Source organism: Fukomys damarensis, unplaced genomic scaffold, assembly GCF_012274545.1.
Source record: "Fukomys damarensis isolate Sample0158 unplaced genomic scaffold, DMR_v1.0_HiC HiC_scaffold_4, whole genome shotgun sequence".
Taxonomy (NCBI): Eukaryota; Metazoa; Chordata; class Mammalia; order Rodentia; family Bathyergidae; genus Fukomys; species Fukomys damarensis.
Genome location: NW_022900916.1, coordinates 31,061,668 through 31,080,594, shown reverse-complemented (window position 1 = coordinate 31,080,594; position 18,927 = coordinate 31,061,668). Strand labels below are relative to the sequence as shown.

Genomic DNA, 18,927 nt, shown 5'->3' with positions numbered 1-18,927 from the left:
GGTCCGACTGAGATAATGCCATGGAAATGTGGCAAAGGGTGGGCACGAGATAGATTTCACCTCAAATGATCTGTCCCACTTCTCCCATCCTGTCCTTCAGTGTGAGGTCAGGGCACACCTCTCATCTTGAGCCACAAAAGGGCTCACCTGTCAAGAGGGATGACAGTCCTTAATCCACATCTTCCCATAATCACACCAGCACACCAATGCTCAAACATCCTTTCTACACAGGCTCTTCTCACTGAGAGCCACAGAGAGGAAGATTCACTGGAGAATGTGTAGGAACAGCAAACAACATTATCACTGCTTCACAGAGGGGCTTATACTTCCTCTTAAGTGTGCAGTCTAACTCTAAGATGGTTTAACACTCGGTATGACTTTAGTCCTTGATACAGAATTGATCATTTGCAGTTTGAGTTTGAGTGGCTCATTAAAACTAAAACACAACAGAAACAAATCTATTCATCAAACCTGCTCTTATTACTTGCTGTTCAAGTCTGTAACTACAATTTGGTTTCCAGTAGGCCCACTGAACTGAAATATATAGCACCTTGTTTAAAAACACATAAAACACGTACATATTTTACAAAATTATATATAAAAGCACTAGGTTTGGCCTGCTCCATTCTACCCCCCCAAGGAAAAAGGTTGAAGCTGTTGCTGAAAATTAAGTAGGGCAACACAATACTTTAGTAAACTTTATTCCCTGAAGTTAGGAGGTGCTGTCCTGCAGCTGTCACACCACCTCGTCAGACTCCAGCCCATGAACTTCATATAAAGTGTCCAGTATAGCCAGCTGCTTTTCCATGGCAGGAAGGTAAAGGCTTAGGTCCCTCTGCATCCCAACGCTGAAAGCTTCCTTCTGGTGGTCACCTTCCTTTATGGTTAACGCGGCAACAAAATCTTCATAGGATGGAGCTGCCCTCAGGGCTAACTGCAAAAGAATTGCCTGTGAGGATCTGCATCAGGACTGTTTCTGGCACACTTACTCTTATGCATGTGGCCATGCATACATACACACTCACATGTACAAAAAGCTAAGAGAACAAGAGTAAAGAAATATGAACACCTTTCTCCATTCACGAATTCTCTAAAATTATGTTCTAAGCACTAAATCATATAACTTTAAAGCTAAGAGCTGCAAGTGTATATTTAATGATAAACCATGCCACCAAGTCAGGAAATGCTGAGAGAGGAGGAGTTTCAGAAATTTCCCTCTTCATCCATAGGGTGATCCAGATTATTTCCCCAGAATCCTCAGAATCGACCTGTGTGCATGTTGCCATGTTTCTGTTTCCACATGTTCAGCCTTCCAAGGTACTTAACTCTCCCGTTTTATATCTCATTTCCATTTATGTTTCTTTGCATATCTCCTATTTTTTTACCCACATGGAACATATTTCCTTTGCACCCTTGAGTATTCTTTAAAAAGGAAGGACACTAAGATTTGCTGTGAGCTGATTCCATCAGAACCTGTGATCACCTCTGTGCTTTTCAACCACACCATGCCACTTTCTAACAGACTTCCTAGACTCCTTATCATTCCCTTCCCTTCTTCTCCCCATCCCTCTTCTTCCTTTGCAGTCTATTTGCTAATCTTGCTTTAAAAATCTCCTTTCTGATACCTACACTATGTTGGCTCTCCTGAGATCAACACAGAAGCTTGAATTACTGTTCTATAGTTGCTCTCTAGATTTTCCTTACACTTTAATTGTCTTTGAGAATCAATCCTCCCCATTTCTTCAGTAAATGATTAGCATCATCACGCAGAAGCTAAACACAGGTATGAATGAAGCAGACTGGAGTGAATCTCACACTAGCCTGAGGAATTCAAGCAACATGCTAAACTAGAACTTCATTTTCCTCATTTGTAGAAGGCAATACCACTTTCCTTATTTTAAGGATTAAAAGGATATGTACAAAGTGTTTTACCCCTGCTTGGTATATAACACTCAGATAATGCTAAAGATATAAAAGTGTCCCAGAGGTGACAATAAAGAGTTTATATATGAGAGGATAGGAATAACATTAGGTTTTCTTACTAGAAAACCTCTGACTACTGGCAGTCAAAGCTGGCGAACAATATAATCATGCTTTTAAAACTCTTAGGGAAAATGATTATTAACCTAGTTCTATCAATACCCAAACCAGTACTCTAGAAATACTAGAATTCAACTGTTTGGTCTGGCTGAAGAAAAAAACAAAAAGATCTAATAACTGGTTTGCAATGGAGCTGGAGACAGATGCTACATGGGTTCCGGAGACAACTGTCTTAAGATAAAAATCTATTTGGCTGACGATTCAAATCCCTTGGATGGAAAAGTTGTTTCTTGAGAAACTAAGATCAGCTAAAATGAATTTGGCTATGCTAATTAGCATGTCAAAAATCTCAATAAATCTTCCAAAGCAGTGATGACTTGGGGAATGGGAGATGGGATAAGGGGCCAGTCGAGCTACAAACTTAGCTTTCTACTTATAAGGCTCTTATCAAATGATGAACATTATCTATTTTCTAAAAAATCAGCAATCTAAAAATTATTTGCAATAATACCCAAAACCTTCAAAATGTTCTTACTCTGTAACTGTGGGTATATTATCTCCCCGCTTTGTGTCTCAGGATTCTTTGTCTATTAGTAGGAAAAATAAGAAAACTTATCTCAAAATAATGATATTAATGATTTTATGTATGTCAAGCACCTAATACAATGGCTTCTGCCTAGTAAATACTCAAAACTGTAAATTGTGGTTGCAGTTCTGGGTATTAGACGTAACAATTTTTATAGGAACCTATTTTGAGGAAATGGGTTTTAGTTAAAAATGTACATAAACACATTCTGTGTTCTTTCTCAGAACAAACTCAGAAGCAGTGTAAGTTTCTAACACAGGATTAAGCAAATTATGATAACTTCATATGAAAGAAAGTATTATATTTCAGTAAAAATGTTTTTCTCAGACTTATGGAATTAAAAATGCTCATAACAATTATTAAGTAGGGAAAAAGAATACAAAATTATACTATAAACTCAATATAGAAAAAAACTGCATGCATGTATAAAGTGAAGCACATTAAGATATGCACAGATACATAAGATACATAAGCAATAAAGATACACACAAAATATACATATATAAATATATAAATATTAACATCTATAAGTATAAATATATAGGTAGGTAAATATATAAATTAAATACATCAATTATTTAAGATAATATGCAAATAAAAATACAAAAATAAAAGCTAAGATGGTAAAACATAAAAAATGGAAATATGAGAACTTTTAGTTTTTCTCCCTCTCTTCTTCCATTTCTAAGTCATTTACAATGAGTTTACATTACTGTAAATCAGGAAAAAACCTGTAAGTTGAAAAGTCCACTTGAATACTCCTGCTTATAATAAAATTTCTATTATAGTTGCATTCATATTGGCAGCATCTCTTGGATCATCAAAATTTCAGGGTTAAACTTTGCCCTATACTGAAAGGAAAACTCCAAAACAAACCCAACATTTGTTTCTTGTAAACAGGGCAAATGAATGTTCTTAACTGAATTATCTAACCAATGGAACACACGTGTCAGAAACATGGAAGATGTTCATTTACATTTACTCAGGGAGATCAACGAACATGGTTAGCACCCACTGCCTAAGAACTCAGTAAAGGTTTCTGAATTAGTCTGTCTTCCCTGCACAGAGATGTCATGCCATGAGCGCTAGCCAGCCTTAGGGACAGCAGACACAGGTTTAGACCTGGGATCCGCCATATCTCACTCTGGGACTGGACTTAATCACTCTGAACTTAAAAAACAGTGGGAGTTTATCCTGAAAACTAAAATAATGAACATGAAAAGTACTGGGCACAGTCTCTGGTATTCAACAGGCATTTAATAGTTAGGTGGAAGCTCTTATTATGACTACGAAACGTGAAGTGAAGGTAATATGGGCAATATGTAGCTGGACTTGGTCTGGCACCTATTCCAGTGAGTGGTAGGATATGGAGCAAGCCACTTTTACACTTTCAAAAAATGTCATTTCCACTAATACTGATTTCTTGTATTGTACATTCTTCCTACATCTTCACTTTAAATTGGTAAAAGGTTATTATCCACAAAGCTATCTTATTCCCTCTTTTACAAAGAACACTCATATTCTATGAAGTGTCCTAGTATACAGTGACAGGAGACCCTGGCTTTTTCATGCTTACATTTTACTAGTAAGACTGACCTCTCCCTTAGTGGGGAGAATGAGTGTACTGCTGACATAAAGGAGCCATCTACACCTGCGACTTATAAAGCAGGCTAAATGATTTGTCTGAGGGACTAAAATTCCTGGGTTTGTGTTCTAACATGCTGGAAAGGGAGAGGTGGTGGGCAACATGAGTCAAGACACATGAATACAAACATCTAAAATAACTAAATAAGAGATTTCTAACCCTATCTTCTGGTCCAAGCAAAACAGTTAATATTAAAGATAAAATTCAGATAAGAAAAAAGTCAGGTAAGAGCCAAAAATTAAATAACAATTGAATAGAATGGGCAGGAGAGGGAGCTATTAGTTTGAATTCATCACTTGAATGAATCATCTCTCTTCAACAGTATTTCAGATCTCTGCTTCCTACCTACCTCTATCATTGACACTTGAGTTTTTCACTACATATCAGACAGGCAACCAACTTTGGAGATTAATCTCCCCACAAGGTCACTGGAATTAAAGAATATTTTTAAAATAGTCTTTGCTGTTCTAGACACTTTTTATTATTGACATTTCCATACACCAAAGGCCTATAAACACAAATAAAATAAGCAACATTTTCTTCTTGTCCTCAAAAATAAACCAAGCAGAAATATCACAATCACAAAACAAAACACTCTACTTCTGATCGTCCAAACAGTGGGGGGAAGAAGAATATGACTTACCGCAAAAACCCCTCGAACTACCCAGCCATGGTGCTGCCGTAATGTTTTTCCGTATGCATTATCTTTAAAAGAAAAAAAAAATCCATGAGGAACGAGTGCAACAGAGTTTGATGTGCTTTTTATTATAATAAACTTTTTAATGTATGCCATAGTGTAGTCTTATACATGTTAGGAACTGGTGAAAATATATAATTATAAAACCATGTATCCCAAAAGTATTACATAGGAAAAAAAAAAACCAAAAAACCTCACAGGGATTTTTTAAAAGAGATCCTTCTACTCTTATCCTCTGTCAACATAGTATCATAGTAAAAAACGTTCAATATACATAAAGAGGGAGGACAGGATATTGAAAAATTAAAAGTATAATTAAGAATACTGTTAAAATAAATGCAGTTCTTTGAAATGTGACATGACCCCAAGCCCTTAGCTGTCCTCTTTAACTATCTGTATCCCATGCAAAATGATCTCTAAGGTTTTATCAAATCCTGACACTTTATGGTGGGATGTCAAATGTCTGCCCTCAGTGTCCCTAAGGCCCTGAATTAATACTTAAAGCTACTACAGGCCATTAAAAACATTATGGAAAAGTCAGGCATGGCAGTGTATGCTGTAATCTCAGGTACTTGGGAGGGTGAGGTAGGAAGATCACTTCGGTCTAGGAGTTCAAGACAAGTCTGGGCCACACCGGGAGCCCCTCAAGTCTACCCAAAACAAATAACGTTATGAGGAGAATTGACTGAATTAAGTTAATTACCAAGTAACTGGTGAGGCCTATTGATTAGTCATTAATGTTTTGCACTTCAAAGACAGTAATTATTTCTCTCTCAAGGTGTTTTAAAGTGAAATTTAAAAACTGGGATATAATAATTTCAATCACAAAAAAAAATCACAAGAACTGCTGTCTTTTATGCAAGGAATACATTCTGAAATTTTGGAATTATTCAACATATGTAAAATTCAAATCTGGTTTTCCCACATGGATGAATGCATTCTCAGCAGACACAGATCTGCATCACCACCCTGCATTTTTACTTCAATGCTCAATTTTATTTGAAAGTGTCCTCTCTACTAGTATTACTAGCATAGTATATCCTAGCAGCTGTTTGACCTTCATCTTTGTATTTTACCTGACCACATCTGAATGCCCTCTTCCAAACTTACTCATTTTCATGTTAGTTTTAGCACCTAGCACAAGTATAACCATTTAATGAATGCATAGGTGACACTATAACTGTCTATAAAAATATTTTCAATTAAAATAAAGAGAACATATTAAAATAACAGAAAGAGTGACAGTAAGACTACAAGTAGAAGTTCCTATGCAGTGTAAACAATGTAGTTCACAGAATATTGTTACAGGGTCAGAGTACTTGTGTATTACTTGCAAAAATGACCCTGCCATGTGGGTGCAGTTTACTAACATTTCACAGCCTACTCAAACTCACAAGCTTTGTAATAAGCATAGTCAATCTTTATTTTATTTTATTTTATTTTATCTTTTTGGTACCGGGGATTGAACTTGGGTCCTCCCGCTTGCAAGGCAGGCCAACGAACTGCTGAGCTAAATTCCTGGCCCTTTATTTTAAAAGTCTGGAGGCTTTATTAATATTTATATATCCTATTTCAATTTTATAAAATTTGAATTTGTACAAGTAGTTTTATATAAAAAACGTATTCACTATTAGTTGCATTATATTTTGTATAAAAGACTGTACATTTGGACTATAACAAAAGATTTCCCTGGCTGTCTAAAATATTAAGAACAGGTTGAAGTGCCAGCAATCAATGTGGTAAAGTTCAAGCAGAGGTAATACAAAGTTAAATCCAAGTGTAAAGACTCAGCACAAGGGAGGAACTAAGATTAAATTTAAGTTTTTTCCTTAGGAAACACTGAGTAGACCACGAATAGTCAAAGACATGCATCTTTAATATAAGCCACAAACCCAGATGATTCTCTGGAAGGGGATGGGGACATGTATACAAGGTCCATGAAGATATCTAAAGAAGGGGGCTGCTGATCCACAAATATACAGTAGAGATACCAGATACAATCACTGAGAAAAGCCAGCAAGACTACCACATTTCCAACCATTTCAACCATCTAATGAGCCTTATGGGCTGCCAAGAGAGTACACAAGTCCACAGAAAACACCCGAAGGGGAGTTAACTAGCAGACTTCTTGTCTCGTGATCGTAATCCAGGCAGGGCATCAAATACCATTATAAATACATTCAAATCTGCTGGTAGATATCTATAACAAACAACTGGTCCACTTAAGACACCCCACATACTGTGCAAGGAAGAAGCTGAAGGATTTACAAGGGAGCTTGCTAACAGTTACTGTGGAGATTTGTACATAGTGCTATAGGAACAGAGATAAATCCAACTTGAGTATGGTGGCCAGAAAGAATTAGGAGTTCTGAAGGCTCGGTAGAGAAAAGGGGAGTGGGTGGCCATGGGCAGAAGCACAATAGAACTGGGACAGGTCATGGTATGCTGAGCATTAGTGAGCAATTCACTCTGACTGGGGAGGGAGGCTGGAGCCAAATTGTGATGACCGTTATCACATCAAGGAGTCTGAACTTCTGTGGCATTGTGGCACTTTTAAAAAAATAACATTTTTTTTCTGATTTCACAAAAAATGTATAACCTACACAGAAAATATGAAAAAAACTAAAAACAGGAGAAACTGAAGAAATCTATAGTCCATTGATGATGAATGTTTTAGAGCTTTCACTGATAACAGCCCTCTGTGGTGTACCATTGGTTCACTACCAGTGCTACAGTTATTTCTCTCAGACTTAACCACAGTATGCATTCCAGGGAAATACTGTCTTTTACAGAAAAAATTGCTATACTATAGAATGTATTATTTTCTTGTTAAAAAGTCACCATCAACCAGACAAATGTCATCATCTGGTTTGGAATTCCTGTAGGGAATTTCATAAGATGAGACTCATACTTTTTGACAATAAGTATCAGATATAGAGCTGTCCTGGTCTCTGAGCCATCAGATAGAAGGCAACTTGACTGAACAAACTACTTGTGTAAAAGCGCTCTGCATTCTTGACATCCAGGTTAACCATTCAAAAAAAAAAAAAAAAAACCTGGAAACTCTTCTCCATGTCATCCTTCTAAAGGACAGGAAGAAGACAAGAAGAAAGTAGTCTATGAGTCCAAACAGCATTGCCACCCTGACCTAAGGATGAGGGGGTGTGCCTACAGCTGTGCCACTGTGTCTGCCCACCTGGTCCTACAGAGGAAGCAGCTGTTGCTTGTACCTGCACCTGGACAGAGGAGAGTCCCATCTGCAAGATGATCCAGATGGCCTAACAGAAGAAGAATCACAGAATATGGTTTGGGTCCTGCCTCAGGCAAGGAAGCCAACTGCTGAAATTTAAAATCATCAAATGAACTGAAACTCATTTTTTCAGAAGGCCAAAAATTCTTAGCTGACTTCTAGGGCTGCAAATATCCCTGCCACATTAGGCTGCATTAAAATAAGATGAAGTCTAAGCCTGACCTATTTTGGTTACCTAGAGAAGATTAGATAATGAAATATATTAATCTTCATAATAATATGCATTCAATATCACAATGCATATTCTATAATCTGAGAATATTTTTGGCCTCTGAAAGACATAAATGCTACCTTTTCCCAATTCTTTGAGACATGTCAGTTCCCTAGAGACTCAATCAGAACCTCCCACTAGGAAGACTTGACAATCACTTGCCCAATTCTCTACCTCTTATAAATGAAGACACGGAGGTCCCAGTGACTTGCCCAAGGTTATAAAGCTAAAAATCAATGAGATCTTGGGGCATTTGTGTATCACCTCAAAACCATTCTGCCAAAAACATTTATTCTTTGTCAAACAATAATGAAAATGAAAAATGTTTGCCAGTCATTTCCTGAAGAATCAGCACCTTATTCTGCTTACAAAATGCACAGATCTTTTTGAAAAAAATAGATATGAAATAAATGCTCAGAGATTACCTTTGTGAACTTCAGACATTATCATGAGGAAAACTTGGTGGTCAGTCAATCCTGCCAGTGCAGACACATGCTGGAAGGTCTGTAGAGAGGGCATGACTTGATTCATGCTCCAGAGTGTTTACAGAATAATTAGTCGTTACAATTTGATATTAAATATGTGAGTATGAGTTCTTTTTCTCACTTAGTTCTCCTTGTCTCTGAGAGCCTTTTACATTAATACATGACTGAGCATCCTTTAAAAGTTTTTTTCCTATCCTGCACCAGAGATCTTTTTTGGGTTAATCTTTCAGTGACATTGATGGTATCATTCTAAAGTGAGAGATATGGCAATATGCTATCCTGATGAAAGAACAGGCCAGAGCACATAACATTTAGTATAACGGCACATGAAATGACAAGCACTTTTCTTCCTTCTACTACAAGGGTGCTTTCTAAAACCTTTTTGATGTGGCTTCTGCAAATAGAGGGGCTCAGTCCTAGGGCAGACTATTAAATATATCTGTCTTCAGGGCTCAACTCATTCCTTAAAATGACCTCTACTGAGTGACACAGGATGCTTAGGGTACCCAGCACTGTTGGCATCAGATTACCCAAAATGTTACTCTATGACTGTCATTATGGGGAGTCTAACTCATGGCCCAAGTAAAAATGGGGGCAGTTTGAAGCATAAGGCCTCCTTCCATGTACTAGGAGCTGTTCTAGGTGACAACAGTACTGCAGCAATAAAATCATGACAAATAATTTTCCAGAAAGGTAACAAACATCGATCATTCTAGTGTGTGTGTGTGTGTGTGTGTGTGTGTGTGTGTGTGTGTGTATTTTAAACAAGGTCTTGCTGTGTCACCTAGATTGGTCTTGAACTATACGGTCCAGGGTGATCTCAAAAATCACAGCAATCCTCCTACTTCAGCCTGATGAGTGGTGGGATTACAGGCATGTATCATCACACCTGCCTCCCATGTGTCATGTAGAACTCTGACATGTCATCACCTATCTCCAAGGCCACTAAGACTAAAAAAGTTTCATACGCATTTACTTCAAAACATTTCTTAAGCAGTGTTTTACTGAAGAGCTCTAATTATGATGAAAGAAGGCAAAATTAACTGATGCTATGACTAATATCCTACTTATTAATAATCCCTCAGATATAGGGAGGGAAAAAAACCTTTATGTAGTCAAGTGGCAGGTAAGCTTCAATGTCGTAGATCTACTGGTAGATGAGCAGGTCTCAAACTTTAGCATGGATCAGAATTTCCCTGAATGATTTGTTAAAACACTTCCAGGACTCACTCTGGAGTTTCTGATTCAGCAGGTCTGGAGTGGGGTCTGATGGTCTATGTTCTAGTAGGTTTCCAAGTAGTGAAGATGCCACCATCCTGGGGCAAATGTGACAACGTGATCTAGGTTTTGAAGCTCTAGGGAAGGTACCCTCTCTAAACCAATTTATTTGGAAGATTAAATATTTATGAAGAACTTGGTATTATCATTATACTGGGTAGTCTTTAACAATAGCTGTTATCACCATAAATCAAATTCAATTTTAGAATTTAAAACAAACCAAGCTAATTTGACTATGTATGGCATATAAAGAGCATATACCCTCTGTTTTACCTATATATCCACCATCTCTCATTCCAGACAAGATAATAGTCCCACTTATATAGCCTGTGACTTTAAAATGAGAAAAGAAAAGCCATTATCCCACAAGAAATGTGCATTGAGCCTAAGAGGTATGAACAGCTATTGTGTAAACAAGTCTCAAACCACATTTGTCTGCACAGAGCTTGTTATGCCTATGTCTGGAAGGGACGAAGGGTAAGTTGGTTAGGTGCAATTCATCTCTTCTCACTGAAGAGCAGCAGGAAATTAGAGATTACTATAATCAAAGATACGATTTTAAATAAAGAAACCATCTTTAAATGAACATGAACTTCAGAACGAGAATTTCAAATTCACATCCCTCTTTTCAGCACTGAAAATAAGATCTGTAGGGAAAGAGTGAAAAGGAAGAGCTGAGATCAGCGGTGATCAATTCAGTCACAAAGCAGCTTTTGGCCTTTCAAAGTTTCCTCTTTCTTCAGAGTCCACATCTACTGGGCTCAGCCTCCTAAGTTTCATACGCATTTACTTCAAAACATTTCTTAAGCAGTGTTTTACTGAAGAGCTCTAATTATGATGAAAGAAGGCAAAATTAACTGATGCTATGACTAATATCCTACTTATTAATAATCCCTCAGATATAGGGAGGGAAAAAAACCTTTATGTAGTCAAGTGGCAGGTAAGCTTCAATGTCGTAGATCTACTGGTAGATGAGCAGGTCTCAAACTTTAGCATGGATCAGAATTTCCCTGAATGATTTGTTAAAACACTTCCAGGACTCACTCTGGAGTTTCTGATTCAGCAGGTCTGGAGTGGGGTCTGATGGTCTATGTTCTAGTAGGTTTCCAAGTAGTGAAGATGCCACCATCCTGGGGCAAATGTGACAACGTGATCTAGGTTTTGAAGCTCTAGGGAAGGTACCCTCTCTAAACCAATTTATTTGGAAGATTAAATATTTATGAAGAACTTGGTATTATCATTATACTGGGTAGTCTTTAACAATAGCTGTTATCACCATAAATCAAATTCAATTTTAGAATTTAAAACAAACCAAGCTAATTTGACTATGTATGGCATATAAAGAGCATATACCCTCTGTTTTACCTATATATCCACCATCTCTCATTCCAGACAAGATAATAGTCCCACTTATATAGCCTGTGACTTTAAAATGAGAAAAGAAAAGCCATTATCCCACAAGAAATGTGCATTGAGCCTAAGAGGTATGAACAGCTATTGTGTAAACAAGTCTCAAACCACATTTGTCTGCACAGAGCTTGTTATGCCTATGTCTGGAAGGGACGAAGGGTAAGTTGGTTAGGTGCAATTCATCTCTTCTCACTGAAGAGCAGCAGGAAATTAGAGATTACTATAATCAAAGATACGATTTTAAATAAAGAAACCATCTTTAAATGAACATGAACTTCAGAACGAGAATTTCAAATTCACATCCCTCTTTTCAGCACTGAAAATAAGATCTGTAGGGAAAGAGTGAAAAGGAAGAGCTGAGATCAGCGGTGATCAATTCAGTCACAAAGCAGCTTTTGGCCTTTCAAAGTTTCCTCTTTCTTCAGAGTCCACATCTACTGGGCTCAGCCTCCAAATGAAATAAAAAGTATCAGGTAGAAGAGATAAAGGTACAGAAGTGGGGTGGGGCAGTGTCTAAGGGTATATATCCTCCACCTCCATTCCACCCTTCAGGGTCAAAGCCTTTTCCTGTGAGCAGCTGGTTCTATTTTACCCCCACCCCAGGAAGGGCTAAATGGGATTAGCACTGCCCTCCTCTCCACAGAGAGACCTACTAGAACATAGCAGCATGCCAGGTACACAGTACTGACTCCTGAATCTTCTATTTCCTACAGATGAACTCATCCTTTCAGTGTGAAATTTCCATTAAGAAGTTGGTCTGCAGAGAAGCTTCTGGTTCAGTAGCTGAGCATTACAAACTTACCTACCATTTCTGATTTGGGACCAAAAGGGCCCATTTCCAGGCAGGTTATCAACCTCATATGTGATGGTGGTGATGATCATGATGACAAAAGTATACACAACAACAGGAGCGAACCTTTACTGAGTGCTTATTATATGCCCAGTACTTTTTGAACTTTATTTTTCAGATGCACAAAACTATATAATCTCTACTAAAACCTCATTGGAGAAACAGTACCATCAGTCCCACTTTATAGATAAAAGAAATGAAGGCACAGAGAGTTAAGTGAATTGCCTAAGAGCAAAATGCTAGAGCACATGAACCATTTCAGAATCCAAGCTCCCAAGTCACTCCATATCCCTTACCATTCCACAGATCCTGGCTAGGGGCATGTGTAGATGTGGTGAATACACTTTTAGTACTTAAAAAGCACAACACAAGAGAATATAACTGAACCTATCCTGGAAATATAGAGTTTCGTGTGGAATTAAAAATGCAAAGTGCTCAGGGATGGTGAAGACTCTGTGGGAAACATGAGTAGTTTTAAGACAAGGGTCCCAAAGTTACCCTGCTTCAGATCCCTGTGGGTGTTGGAAGCAAGTATTTTAGCCTTTCATAATTTTGATTCCCTATTGTACAAAAATGGACTGATGGGATGATTAAGTTGTCTAAATCCACAAAGTACTACAGCAATGTCCATACTGATTGTTTTTTTTTTTTTGTACCGGGGATCGAACTCGAGTCCTCCCACTTGCGAGGCACGTGGCGGAACCACTGAGCTAAACCCCCGACCATACTGATTGTTTTATGGCACACCAGAATTTCTAGACAGGGTAGCTTGCAGAAATCATATGTGGGAGCACACTCTTAGGATTCATGGCCCAGAAGGAAGACTGACAGAAGGAGATAGAATCTACCTGTGAAAATAAAAAAATGACACACACAACACTGGCTCCCCTCCCTACCAGAAACATTTAATCAGTTCATTTTACTGGTCATAATCATGGCTACTCAACACTTAACTATAAATTATAGTAATATAGGGCTTTAAAATAATACAGTATTTTCATCCTTCTCCAAATACATGCCTCAAGGCCTATGCTGAAAGAATTTCTGATAAACTGAGCTGATTTAGCCACTCCATCAGGAACTCTGTGAGGGTGCTTCCAAGTCGTAATAGTCTCCAAAATAAAGTCTGATAGTTGCATGCATGTAACCATCCATTCACCCATCTGTCCAATGCTAAGCACCTACAATGTTGTTGTCAGTGCATTAAGATGCTAGATATATAGTATGATCACCTTTGACCAAGGCCTTTCTCCAAGCCTTGGCTTTATAGTACAAAATGGGACACAGATAACTTGAGGCTTACAGGATGTTGACAACCCTTAATCTCAATCTAGAGCAAATCCCCAGGATTCCTACCTCCAATTCCTTTTTATAGCCTCTAAAGTTAGCTTCTCTTTGAATAATTATTTGAGGGTTGCCCTGAAGACTTATTTAAGAAAACTAACTTCTTAATAATATTATGTCTTCCTATTAAACTTAAGGGGGCTGGGGATTTAGCTCAGTGGTTCTGCCACCTGCCTTGCAAGAGCAAGGTCCCGAGTTTGATCCCTGGTACAAAAAAAAAAAAAAAAAAAAAAATCAGGGATGGTTTTCTATCAATTTATACTTCTTTAAAATACACTAAGTTTGGGGCTGGGGATTTGGCTCAGTGGTTCTGCCAGCTGCCTCACAAGCACAAGAACCTGAGTTCAATCTCTGGCACCAAAAAAAAAAATTACACTAATTTTTAGTGAGTAACTAGATTACCCAAAGTCCCTTTTTTGGACTAGGTACTCATAAGTCCCTTTTTTGGTTTTGTTTGGTTTTGGGTTTTTGGAGACAGGGTCTTGCTATTTATAGTTCAGGTTGGCCTTGAACTCATTATGTAGTCCAGGATCGCCTCAAACAGCGATCCTCCTGCCTCCTCAGCCAACTGAGTGCTAGGATTACAGGTGTGCACCACCATGCTCAGCTCATAAGTCCTTTCAGACAAAGCATATAAGAAGCAAACAATACAAGGGGAAAATATGAGAACCAAGACCTGTCATGTAAAGGTACAAGATCTCAATGATAAATATAACTGTACTGTATAAAAACTGTATCAATAAACTCAATGAGGGAAAAAAAGAAAATAGCTTTAATAAATAAAAAAGAAGCAAATGATCCATAACAATGAAATAAACAAAATCAAACTGTGAAAAGTAGAAATGTCTTACACTTTGTTTCCTCCTCTAGGGGTCGCCATTCAAAATACTATTCAATTGATCTATCAAAATGTAAAAAACACTTACTCAGGGCTGTCTGGATATCCTTTTCACCATTTTTCACTTCTGTCAAAAATCCCTTTAAAAATTTGAGACCTCTGAAATAAAGAAGACAAAAGAATGTTTTCAGAGTTTGCTTATATTTTGACAGAGTATAAAAAAATAGCAGATACCAATGCTCCTATTTCACTAATATCTCAGGCACAGCAGTAAACAGGCCAAATCATACACTAGTCTTTTCTGAGTCTCTTTCCTATCGTATCCCTTTATGATGCTCTGTACTGTCTCCTTACCCCATCTGACATACCTAAAGTAGTGGCTTTCAAAATGTGGTCCCAGGACTGGGGCTACAGCATCACTTGCGATTTATTAGAAATGTAAATTCCAGGGTCTTACCTCAAACTTAAGGAGTCAGAAATTTTGGTTTAAAGTCCAGTGTTTTTAACAAGCCCTCCAGGAAATTCTGATGCCACTAAAGTCGGAGAGCCAGTGACTTAAAGAGAAACCAGCTGGCTCTCCTGTGCTTTAAAATTTCTATCATATATCTATGCATGTATGTATTTTAACATAAACAATATCACCATCAGAAGAGATGCAAAAAAAAAAGCTGATGTTCTACTCATCAGGCCTTCTAGACAGGGTAATATGATTTGGTTTGATTCTTCATTCAGAAGTAGTCTCTTTGCACAACAATTTCTTGCTGGTAACATTCAACTGTGCTAGATATTAGCTGCTGCCCCACCAACTGCCTCACCTCTTCAGCCACAAGAGGGCTTCAGTAGCTGAGTTCCTAACCTGAGCTACATCCGCCTCCACTTCGTGCAGCACTATTTTCTGGAGGGTAGTAAACTCTTCCTTGTTGGTTATATACTTCTGATTTACTTTCTGGAGGAAAAACAGGGAAATAACCTAAGTTAAAAACACTAAAGTTACCAAGCAAATCAGTTCTAGTATTGAGACTTTACTTTGGCAGGAAGGCCTCTAAGAAATGAAAGTAAAACTATTAACTTTCTTCCTTATGTTTTCAAGGCATTGTGTTTTTTTTGTTTGAGAATTCTGAGGCTAAAACTAGAATTCAATATTACTTCTAGAGTTTTAAACTATTGTTTTTGAAGTATTATTTTCCTGCCGTTGAGCCTCTTTTACAGCTGTGTTTGGCAGACATTTTTCATATAAAACTCATCAAGGACTATGTTAATGTAACTATTCCCTCAGAATACACACTATGAATGCCTGTAGAAATTCTTTATCCTGCTTCTTCAAAGAGTGGTAGTGATGAAGGAGACTGATCTTTGTTTACTATATTCTCAAGTTAACATTCAATCTACATTTAAGAAGAGACCCAAAGTTTAAAAGTAATATATGCAACTCACTTATTAACTAGGGGATAACATTTCTCTCTTTTTCTGGTGCTGGGAATCAAACTCAGGACCTTGTGCTTGCCGGGCAAGGGCAGTGCCACTGAGCTACGTCCTTGGCCCTACTCACTCATTAATTAGGAAGGATGAGGCTCAGAGAGACTTTGTGAGTTGCTGACCCAGTTGCACCCAGGAGTCAGACATTTTGAGTCCCAGAACACTAATAATTTTCTCTAACACTGTTGGGAAACATGTAATTTGACACTGTTTTTACCTAAAAAGCACAGAATCAATGCTGACATAACAGTGAATCTCCACTGACCCATGCTCTGGGCCTGATAAGGAAATGCTGGTTTCATCTTTAAAAGAACATTCTACCCCCAAAATGCTTGCCTCCAACATACAGCAAGGGTGTCATTAGTTATTCTGCTAAGCATTCACAATGTTTGAGAACAAAGATTTTTGCTCTCTGAAAAAGCTGTTAATACCTTTTTACCTTTTGATTTAAATCCTTGTTAAACACAAAAGTATTGAAAATGTTTTTCTTTATTTACAAGTTTTCACAGAGACAAGCCAGTGTACAAACCTTAATATTTCCAACAAGATCCATTTTAACAGGAGCAAACACTGTAGGGCCAAGTTTATCTAGAAGAAAGAACCAAAACTTTTTTGAATTTTTTTTTTGAGACAAGGTCTTGCTGTATAGTTCAGGTTAGCTTTGAACTCACTTATGTAAGCCCACGCTGGCTGTGAAATTGCATGCCTCATGTCTCAGCCCCATAGTGGTGGGATTACAGGCAACAGATTTTTAAATTTTTAAGCAAAATATTTTAATAGTAGCAATACATTTAACAGATACCATTTTCTAAACATAAAGTTTAAAAGCTTGACACTGTTATTATCTTTTTTTATCACATTATTCTGAGGTGAGTAACTATAAAGAGGTCCTAAATGGCAGGTGAGATGCAGATAATCTTATAAGCTTGTTTGTTTGTTTTGTTTTGGTACCAGGGATTGAACTCAGGTCCTTGTTCTTGCAAGGCAGGCCACCGAACTGCTAAGCTAAATCCCTGGCCCCTTATAAGCTTAGAATATACTTTTGTGTATTCAAGGCTGAACTGTCCACTATGAGAGCTACTAGACATAAGAATATTTAGCACCTGCAAAGTAGCCATTCTAAATTAAAATGTAAGTACACACCAAATTTTGCAGACTTAGTACCAAAGAATGCAAAGTAGCTCAGTATTGATTATTGACTACATGTTGAGATATTTTGGATATACTATGTTAAATAAAATATATTACTAACTTTTGTTTTACTGTTTTAATATATCTTCTCAAAATACATTTGTGGTTAGAATATTTATTAGAAATGTTTGCTAAATATAATTACCAATTTTAATTAAGTTTACTAAAATAATATTTACTGAAAAAGAAGTACAGTTTTAAAAGGCTAGAAGAGAAAAGATAATGGAATTCTAAAAAAAATCTCATTGATTTTTAAAAAGATACAACAGTTTAAAAAGCCAAGAGAAGAAATAAAATAGCACACTAAAAATAATTGGCTGAGCATGAGGAAAGGCATTATAAGGGAACAGAGAAAACAAAGTAAATAGCAACCTGGTAGAACCAAACAGCAAGACAGAATTAATCATAATAATGTATTTCATTATATTAAATTATAGGAAAAAATGTAATGATTTTAATAACTATAGAAAAAGCTGTTTATATAAAACAATTCTAGTACTTAGCACATAAAGATCAATTCATCTACATATTATCAATAGCTGGAACATGAAATAAGAAACTTTGTGCAATAGCATCAAAAACCACATAATTCCAAAATTTATTCCTAAAAAAAGACAAAACTGTACAAAACACTGTTAGAGAAAATAAAGATGGTTTATTGAGTGGATATATATTAAGTGGACTTATTAAGTGGAGAGAGAAAGAGGGGGAGAGAGAGAGAGAGAGAGAGACAGAGAGAGAGAGAAAGAATATATGAATATAAATATTCATGGACTGGAAGATTCAATGGTGTTCAAGATAGCAATTTTACCCTAACTGGTTTACAAACACAATGTAACCTTAATCAAAAGGCTTTTTAACAGAAGCTAAAAAGCTAAAATTTACAAACATGCAAAGGGTTTAGATAGAATTGCCAAAACAATCTCAAATAAGAACAAAACTGGAAGACTTGCATTATCTAATTTCAAGCTTTATAATAACAAAGACACTGTAGTATTGGCATATGGAAACACACAGATCACTGGAACAGAAAAGAGTTCATAAATAAAAGTCATTTAATAAAGTCAACTGGCTTTTTACAAAACTGCCAGAAAAATGTAAAAGAGAAAACACTGGTTTTTTGATAAATAATTCTTGAACAATCAGATTATCATAAGGAAAATAAAAATTAACCTCAAATCCCTTACTCATACTGCACACAAAAAGTAATTCCAAGATAGATGACAGAATAAGTGTAAAAACTGAGTCTAGAAAAAAAAACCTGAGTTTGAGAAAACAGAATATTTTACGACTTTTTGTTGTAACAAATGAAGATTTCTTAGGACATGGAAAACAACTATGAAAGTAAGCCATACTGCACACAAAAAGTAATTCCAAGATAGATGACAGAATAAGTGTAAAAACTGAGTCTAGAAAAAAAAACCTGAGTTTGAGAAAACAGAATATTTTACGACTTTTTGTTGTAACAAATGAAGATTTCTTAGGACATGGAAAACAACTATGAAAGTAAGCTGGACTTTATCCAAATCAAACTTCTGCTTTTCAAAAGCTTTTTTTTTTTTTTTT

At 36.8% G+C, this 18,927-nt stretch overlaps 1 protein-coding gene across 2 annotated transcripts in view; it reads right to left on the bottom strand.

Annotated features, from left to right (window-relative positions):
• Positions 1-483: 483 nt before the first annotated feature.
• The window catches only part of Plekha8 (pleckstrin homology domain containing A8), a 37,840-nt gene continuing 19,396 nt past the window's right edge, over positions 484-18,927 (bottom strand). The window contains exons 9-13 of one of the 2 annotated variants that reach the window (XM_010628302.1): positions 16,700-16,758; positions 15,510-15,640; positions 14,783-14,853; positions 4,915-4,976; positions 484-934 (exon numbers count right to left, since the gene is read on the bottom strand). In XM_010628302.1, coding sequence (XP_010626604.1) covers positions 737-934; positions 4,915-4,976; positions 14,783-14,853; positions 15,510-15,640; positions 16,700-16,758 — 521 coding nt within the window. In that variant the 3' untranslated portion in view covers positions 484-736. Of the gene's footprint in view, positions 935-2,059; positions 2,628-4,914; positions 4,977-14,782; positions 14,854-15,509; positions 15,641-16,699; positions 16,759-18,927 lie in introns of those variants that run through there. The other variant, XM_033757519.1, reaches the window with a different exon arrangement.